At 38.1% G+C, this 9,424-nt stretch overlaps 1 protein-coding gene across 1 annotated transcript in view; it reads left to right on the plus strand.

Moving 5' to 3' along the window:
• The window catches only part of LOC112104653 (FERM and PDZ domain-containing protein 4), a 439,893-nt gene extending 431,597 nt beyond the window's left edge, over positions 1–8,296 (plus strand). The window contains exons 14-17 of the mRNA XM_026648456.2: positions 1,651–1,789; positions 2,433–3,494; positions 3,812–5,074; positions 6,454–8,296. Coding sequence (XP_026504241.1) covers positions 1,651–1,789; positions 2,433–3,494; positions 3,812–5,074; positions 6,454–7,790 — 3,801 coding nt within the window. The 3' untranslated portion in view covers positions 7,791–8,296. The remainder of the gene's footprint in view (positions 1–1,650; positions 1,790–2,432; positions 3,495–3,811; positions 5,075–6,453) is intronic.
• The last annotated feature ends 1,128 nt before the right edge of the window (positions 8,297–9,424 follow it).

Below are 9,424 nucleotides of genomic sequence, written 5' to 3' on the forward strand. Positions count from 1 at the left end.
CCACAGTGGGTAGGCCTAGGAAGTGGTTGATGTTGGCCGGAAACTAGGCATGACCATAGCAACTGTGAAATACTTTAAGTACAAAATAAAGCTGCTCAAACCCTTGACAGAAATCCAGAATGAGGGCAGCACTAACAGCATTTGCCTTCCACTTATGATGAATTCCTCCATGGGATGCAAGAGGAGGGAGTGGGCCTACCTGAGTAAGGAAGGGGTAATTTACATCTGCCTGTAGCAGCACTAGTGAATGTGGCCTAAGTGTCCATTCCCCAATCAGTAAAAGGGAATGATAATATCTCTCAGGGTTATTGTGAAGCTTAATTAGTTAATGCTTGTAAAGCACTTTAAGATCTTTGGTTGAAAAGTTCTATAAAAGCGTAAACAGCTTGAGTCTTTCTTTTACCATTAATTTTCCTTTTCGGTATTCTCTCTACCATGTTATTTCCCAAAAGTCATCCATAAAAGTTTAGTTGCTTCTAGGTTACGAAAAGGGTGAACAGCAGGTCACAGTAATACTCTTGGCATTTAAAATCTCTCTGGAAATCATCTACTTTTATTGATCATCTCATAAAATTCAGCATCAAGAAAGCATTTCAAACACCTCTCTATATACATGCACACCTGCTCCGTCTTAACACTAACATAACAAGAATTGATTCACTCATCTTTGGGTAATAATTTGTATTAATTTTATGCCCAAGGTTGACTGCTTTGTGGCAAGCATGTGTCCTTATACCAAGGCTCCTGTATTTCTGAACAAAATCTCAAATTGCCCAGAAGCAAAATGATAAATAATCATAATAATAATTGCCTGGATTTTTCCATCGCGTCTGAAACTGCACATGTGAAGTACTATGTGAATAAGGGTGTCATGGAATTATGTCAACACCATGTGTATTGGCTTAAGATTCTACGCTATGGATTTTAAAAAAAAACATATACCCTATTTTGTGCTTTGTCTTAGACAGCTACGATCAGAGAACCTTGTTTTGATCAAGAGGGCAAGTACCCAGCCTCCTTCAGGACCAATTGTCTATTAGTTTGCAGGAGGGTCCAATAAAATCTTCCCATAAATGTGGATACTGCTATAGTGTGGCATTCCAGGACTTTCAGCGAGCTGTAGCAATGATCACATGGGTCATTACAGTGCAGCAAGGTGCTGGGCTGTAGATCCACACCCTGGCTTGCCAGGCAGTTACTTGCCATGTAGACAAACCACAGGGTACACCAGTGAGAAAGGTGAAAGATTTAGTTCTAAAATTTTATGAACAACATTAACTTTGTAATAAGTTCTAGATGTTAAGCATCTTAGAACTCATTTGAAAATTGAAGCTTTTATTATTAATAATTATATAGAAAGCAATACAAATATTAGTTAAGCATCAAGTGAATTTAAAATGTCCAGTTAGACATTTTCCTTGCTTCAGCTCTCATCTCTCCGAACATTTTGTACCCTAAATATTGTTTTCAATCAGACCTTTCAGAGCTGAGGAAAACTAATTTATTTTTTGATTTTCCAATGTAGCATTTGTGAAATAATTCCTATAATTTACATTTTATAAATATACTAATTTTAATAAGCCATGTTTCAGCAAGTAAATGTATTAGGAATGAATAGCCGTAACGAAGACTTGGTTGTTTCCTTCATAGCCTATTACTTTGCTAATGGAATCATCAGATGCAATGAACCTTGCCTGTTTAACAGCTGGATACTATAGACTACTGGTTGATTCAAGGCGCTCAATATTTAACATGGCCAACAAGAAAAATGCAGGAAACCGAGAAACAGGTATTTATTGCATAATGCATTAACAGAAGTCACATGTACAAAACAAGGCCTTGATTCTGTGATTGGACCCACGTAGACAAAATTCCATTGATGTCAGTAGTGGTGTGTGCAGGTACAGGGGTATGCCCATTCAGATCTGATTGCTAGTTTGGGGCCTAGAGTTGTAATATATAAATTCGGCTTTATAGTATTTTAAGGTTCAGCCATTGTTCGTATTAATGGTAACATAAAATGTTTAATGTATTCCTCCTCGTGCCACAGTGAAACAAATAAATGATCATTTGTTTGCAGACAGGTTATAACATTTTATATAACAAGAGTCTTCATGCAGAAATGTGAGGTGCTGGGTTTTTTTTAGATTATCATATCAACCAGTCCTGGGTTATCATTTCACCTAGTTTTAGTTTAGTTCTCTGCCCTCACAGCATAAAAACATCCAGTTAATCTTAATTCTTAAACCAAGAGCTCCATGGCTTGAAGTAGAGGAGAGTTTGAAAATGGTTTGACTGTAAAAGGGACAAGTTTATGCAGCTGTTCTATATTTAAAACATTGCTTATTCAGAATTAACAAGTCAATATTATAAAATTTGATGAAACAGTTCATTTGTTAAATGACTGTTGCTTTTATTTTGCCAAACTGTAGGAAATGAAAATAGAGGGAAGTATAACCTCCATGCTTCTGAGTGGAACTGTGTACCAAAAACTACTACATTCATGGCTGAAGGGGCTCAAGAGGCCCAAAGAACATTTGTAGACCCAAAACAGAAGACTGCAGAAGTTTCCGAAAGCCCCATGTGTCAAAAAGACCACAGGCATCTGTACATAGAAAATACCTATAATTCAGGTGGACTCGATCAGGGGCTGACCAAACAAGATGACTCCACTGAGGCAGGAGAAAACAGAAGTTTAAACCAGCAGTCATTACTGTCACTCTCAGGACTGGAATCTACCAAGAAAGCACAGGACTCTCCAAGGGGAGCAAAAGTATCCTTTATATTTGGAGATCACAGCTTGGATGGTATCAGTCCCCAAACCCTTGGCTATGAAAGACTTCTGGATGAAAGTCCAGAAGTATTGGACAAACAGAGAGCTATTTATATTAGTAGTACCAATGATATTAAAGGTCTAGAATTGTCTCCAGATGTTGAAAGCATTCAGTTTGCTACAAATTCTGTTTATGCAAGCATAAACGATGGCAAAATATTTGGAGCTGCAGAAGGGATAGAAGAGCCCTTGTTGCATGACATTTGTTATGCGGAAAACACAGATGATGTTGAAGATGAAGATGAAGTTAGCTGTGAGGAGGACATTATGGTAGGAGAAATCAGTAGGCCTACCATTCTCAGTCTTTCTGGTTCAAGTGATGATATTATTGATTTGACATCACTCCCCCCTCCGGAAGGTGATGATAATGAAGATGACTTCTTATTACATTCTTTAAACATGGCCATTGCTGCTCCTCCACCTGGCTTCAGGGACAGTTCAGACGAGGAAGACTCTCAGCACCAAACAACACAGTATATAGAAGACAAGGAGCAAGCTAGTAATCTAGGAAATGATGACATTCCAGTATCACTCATTGATGCTGTCCCTACTAATACTGAGGGGAAGTGTGACAAGGGGCTAGATGATGCTGTAGTCTCCACTCTTCAAGCACTAGAGGCTTTGGCGGCTTCAGAGGAACAGCAGACGAATGACAATTCAGGTTCTTTCACCATAGTTACATTTATTCATTGAACATCATTCCACTTCATCCATTTGCGCCATTTAGCCTTGGAAACATTCCATTCTGTATGTTTTTACCATCATGTACACACCTCACATTCCATATCACGTGGTGGAACTACCATAATGTTGCTAAGTTACCTTTCTTGGGGATTATGCAATAAAATTGGAGTATGCTTTAAAATGAACCATAAAAATCCCTTTATTTTTATATTTAACACACCCCATTTTCTTATCCGTTTATTCAAGTGCCTCAGATGCTTTCATTAATTGGCTCTTATGTTTTGTGGCATGCAGGTGTAGCAATCTTGCGAGCATATAGCCCTGAGTCATCTTCAGATTCTGGCAATGAAACAAACTCTTCTGAAATGACTGAAAGTTCTGAACTAACCGCAGCACAGAGACAGTCAGAAAACTCCACACGTATGTTTTTGACCACTAGTGAAGGTTACCAACCCCTTGTGGAAGAGCAAACAGAGTTCCCCGTTGCTAAGAATCAGGCTGGAGGACCACTTGCAAAATCCTCACAGTCCATACCTGGTCGTCAAGCCGCTGAGCTACAGTCAAAAGTTGTGCCTTCGAAGCAGATTCTTCATTCAGACAATATGGAAATGGAACCAGAGACCATGGAAACAAAATCCGTCACTGACTATTTTAGCAAATTGCACATGGGGTCTTTGGTATACTCTTGCACTAGTAAAAGGAAAAATAAGATGACTGATGGTGAAGTGAAAGCAGCCTGTGATGGTAATGCTACTGTGAAAAAGCATCAGGGAACTAAAAAAGCAGAGACTGATGAAGACCTAAACGCTATATGTGGTACTCTTTCTTCAAGAGATGGTCAACGCATAAGCACTTTTAACGTGGAGAGAACTGCTTTTCGCCAAAGATGGTATGCTGCTGCCGATGATGAAGCAGCAGATAAACCAAGCTCAGAAACAGTGAATGGGAAGACATTTCCAAGAGTTTCTGGTCTTGGTAAAACAGATACTGGCTCTAAGAATGAAGTGAATCCTGAAGTTAATGAGGGTGATACTTCAGCACTTGGCCCAGGTGAAAACTTTTTGTCTGATATGACTAATGTGTCTTCAGCCAAAGACCTAAATGACTCAGAAGATGCAGATGAACATTCTTCAAAGCTACCGGAAACTGAGCAGAGTGTGAGTAGACTTTGTGAATATCACTTGACCAAGCGCATGTCATCTTTGCAAAGTGAAGGCCATTTTTCTCTGCAAAGCTCCCAGTGTTCTTCAGTGGATGCAGGATGCAGCACAGGCAGTAGCCCATGTGCTACCCCAGTCGAATCTCCTCTTTGTACCTCTGATGTTAAGCACATTATCTCGGATTCATCTGTGAAGGGCATTGGCTATATTCCAGCAGATGAAAGAGTTGCCATTCTTCCAAACCATGGAACAACATACAAGGAACTACATCAGCAGTCAGAAGCTGCGTGTCATAGAATGACAATGCCTGCCATTCATTCAGCAGTTAATGCCGAACCACTGTTTGGCACTTTGAGAGATGGATGTCATCGGATCCCCAAGATTAAAGAAACTACAGGTACAGCAATTTCAAAGCATGTGTTTTTAAAGACACATATTTAATAGGGTGTATATGTAAAAACCAAGTGTGAAGATTACATCATCTCTTATCTGAATGCATATTGTCAACCTAGAGTGGACAGTGAAATTAGGTCTAAACTGTTTCTATTCATTCTCGCTTTCTGGTTCTGCTGTGTGGCTTTTGCTAAAATAACCCCAATTAAAACGTTGACACTCAGGAAAACATTTCTATTAGCATTAGCTTTTTAAAAATGTTTCCCAATCTCCCTGACAAGGCTGTCTATTGGAAAGAACATTGCTTGAATGCTACATCAGAATTTCTAAAATTTTGTTTCTTTTGATTTTCTGGATACTTCTGTAGAGCTAGATATATTTGAGCCATATGAGCTTTAACAATGTATGTAAATTTGGGGTAGCGGGGGAATCTGTGATTTAATTATCATATATTATATACTATTTGCCTGCTATGTGGCTAAAATAAGTGACTTTTGCTAAAATAGTTGCACAGAATAATCTCCAGATAGCAATATGAAATGTGTGTTGTTATTGATAGGCCAGGAAAGGCTTAGAGCACTAACTGTAAAGAAGAGAAAGAAATGGGATTAACTATGCATCCTTTTAATTTAAAAACCCATTGCATAAATTTCCTGTAAGGATAGCTTAGGTGCAGTATCCTAATCACATAATTTAAGACCCAATTTTAAGAGATTTTATAAAATCTTGGTTGGGGGGGGTTGTTTGTTTTTTAATTTAATTGAAAACAATATTTGGTTGGGGTCTAAACATTTCCCCTTTACTGGTTGCAACTGAAACACAGCAGCACTGTGTAAGTTTATGAGAACCAAAAAATGAAACTGACGAGAAGCAAAAGTGAAACAGTTTCTTTTCACTGCCTAAAAAAGCGTATTGCGAAACAGAATAAAAATAAATGGAATTTTCAAAACTCTTTCCATTTTAGTAACATAAGGGATTTTTAACCTGTCAATATCCCTTTAAATACTAAATGGGAAACTTCCATTCCAGTTAGCAGAGGAGCGATGTTCATGAAAGTTCTATGGAACAATTTTCTGCTGCCTCACATTATAAGTCACAGTGTGGTAATAGAGGGAGTAGTCAGTTATTCATAAATGAGAATATGTTGATAGATTTTTTTTTTAATTTCATGTTTAGAGAAACACAAAGACATATGACTATTTGCTGAAAGACAGATTACTATTTTTGCATGGTACTAACTGAAATGGGGGTCCTGGAAAAATACTGTTAGGACAGGTCATTTTTTTTAAAAAGTCCATAAAAGCTACTTAGAAATTCATTCTATGAATATTATCAGTGTGATGCTTAATTATTCTCTCTGTTCTTCTACTACCCCTAGTGTAGCTTTCACAGAGCCTGGAAAGGGAAGACGAGGGGGCATGCCTTCAGCTTTTCCTAAACAGCCTCTAACTGACTCCATCATGCTATCATCCAACATTCACTCAGAATCAAAGGTGCCAAGTCAAAATCAAGACTCTTGTGACATTCCTAAAGTAAAGCAGGGATGTGGGGCAGCAGTTAGTTTATGGCCATATGACATGATGGGAGGAAGCCTCAGAATGCCACACAGCAGGAAAGTATTGAGACGCAGCAGCAGCGTCATTGCAGGGTCCACAGGCATTGAGATGCTTCTTGAGAAGAAAAAGGCTGCACTCAGTCTGAAATGTCTAGACATTGCTGCAAGAGATGATTCCAAGTCCGAAAAAAGGGTGGAACTCCCTCTGGGCAAAAAGTTATCCAAAAGCTATTCTCAAAGTTCTATGAATGATAGCACTGACGTCAAAGACAATAAAAGGTCTTCAGTCACCAGCTCCATGCAGAAGGACTCCAAACAGTACAGAATGTTGCCCTTACGAAAGTCAGATGCCAGCAACTGGAGATGCCGTGGCCCATTTAGCTATTGTTTCCTAAGCAGAGGAAATGACAATGAGGATGATGAAGATGATGGAGACAACAACCACCTCTCATGCCTCTATGAACCACAGATACCGTGTGCATTACCAGAACCAGCCAGCCAGTCTTTTTCCATTGAAAATGAGAAGAAAGTTGTTGAGTCCCCTAAACAGATACTAAATAGTACACATGACAAGAGCAATGCTGAAGACCAAGGTGGCCAAACTGATATGAATCTCAGTGACATGGCCTTTGATGCACAAATCACAAGAATAAATGTGATGAAAGAGAAAACTTATGCAATGCCTGATGGATTTCTTGCAGCACAAGAAGATGCCAATGAGCTGCTCTCTCTGGTCCGAGCAAGTGTGGGGAAGAGGGAAGATTTACATCCGGAAACATATGACCTTAAACTTTCTCAGTTTAAACAACTGTTATCTATAGAATCGAGACAGTTGGGAAGTGCCTGCAGGAAAATGGCCATGGCTGATAAAAGCCCCGAGGAAATGCTTCTAGCTATGACTTCCAGCTTTCAAGTGCTCTGTTGCTTAACAGAAGCCTGCATGCGTTTAGTGAAAGTCATGAACTCTGAAACACAGCAGCAGGAAATTATAGCTAAAATAGATGAGGTCGTAATAAACTACATTTGTCTTCTGACAGCTGCAGAAGCAGTGTCAGACAAGACCTCCGATGATCCTAGCATTAAACTCTTGGCTCGACATTCGACTACCATGGCCGCTATTGTAAGCACACTAACACGTTCTCTTAAAATGCTTTTAAACAAATAAAATACAAACGTCACTTCATAATCTACCTTTGCGAAGCCATACATAAAACCTTTTGTTTACTGTATGTGTATGAACTAATGTAACAAACTCAGCTCCCTCTATCTGTATATTTTGTTATTTTATAAAAAATAAGTATGAGATAAAAAAAAAAACAGTTCTGCTACCGAACATTGACAAAGTACTGGCCAGATCTATCCTTCTGTTTATATTTTAAATAAAATGACAAAAAAGCAAAAACAAAAAAAAATCAAAGAATCCCACAAGAGCATATTGACATTTGGCTATTTTTCATATAGTCAAATCTACAGGTGTATGATGTGAGCTTTTAAAGCCTGTGATGTCAGAGGAATTGTTTCCTGTTCCCTCCGAATTTCCATTTGGAGAACATTACATCCACATTTAGAAATAAGAAATGGAATCATAATGTATATAACACAGTATTTAATGTTTTAAAATTATAATTTTTAAGCATTGGAAATAGCAAAAAGACATTTAAAATCCAAGAGACTATTATGACTTACTAGAGAATATATATATAATAAATAACTCTTTTGTTCATATTGCCTGGTTACCTGATGCTTCTTTTCTAGGAAATGTTTCCATATTGCAAATAGAGAAAATGATAGTATCTGATATATATGGTAGAATGCTGCATTTTGGGACCAAATGATAACTGTGTGGAAGGTAGGGAAGAAGGGTGGAGGGCATTGAAGGTGAAATGGGGTTATTTTTTTTATGATGAAAGAACTGCGAGAAATGCATTGGTTTCATTGAAGATCGAAGAACCTAATGGCCAGGTCTAAAATCCTTTCATTGGTGAACAGAAACCAAAGGAAAACCATTAGGAAGTTACTATTCTTGTACAATTTTATCATAAATAAATGAATCATGTCTATTTTTTAACGTATTTTACAGTTCGTATCAGATGATTCTGGATGTATAAATGTAAACACCTTCAAAATAAAATTAATCTTTTGGAAGAAAATACCCTTTTTGCCAAAAAAAAAAAGAAAAAGAAAAACAACTCTGAAACATTTTTAGCAAAGAACCCAGGTTCTTTTACTGGTGATAGAAAGGGCATTTTGTGACAGCTTCTCTAATCAGAACTTTTCTGTAAAATATACAGTAGCATTAAAGTTGCAACACAGGCAAGGTAAAAGAATTCAGAGTTTCAGCGACTCTTAGGCTTTAAAGGGGAGATTTTTTTAAAGTGCCTATGAGCTTTAGGCAATCCAGCCCTAGTGAAAGCATTAAATCCCTAAGCTCTTTTGAAAATATCCACCCTAACTTACTGGGTTGTACCTGGTGTAGGTATTATGGCTCATGTTTTTCATAATCTCGCATGTAGAGGCTGATGTAATAACAACAACCATAAAGGTCTTGATTTGAAAACTGCACTTGCCTACTCAGCTGTAGCAAAGTTGAGGCTTTCTTTGTTGAGTGAGGGGGCCTAAGACATCAGAATTGAACCATTTGCTAAAAAAAAGTGTGATTGCAAAGAATAACCTACCCAGTGTGAAGACAAGCAAGCAGTGTTGTCTTCGTGCGTCTGCACACAGACAACTCCAGAGACTCTGCTTCAGTTTATAACTTTGTCAAACAGCAACAAAGTGAAATGTAAAAGACTGTGGTAA

The sequence above is a fragment of the Terrapene carolina genome, unplaced genomic scaffold (genome assembly GCF_002925995.2).
Source record: "Terrapene carolina triunguis isolate 2854851 unplaced genomic scaffold, T_m_triunguis-2.0 Scaffold22, whole genome shotgun sequence".
In the NCBI taxonomy this organism is placed as follows: Eukaryota; Metazoa; Chordata; order Testudines; family Emydidae; genus Terrapene; species Terrapene triunguis.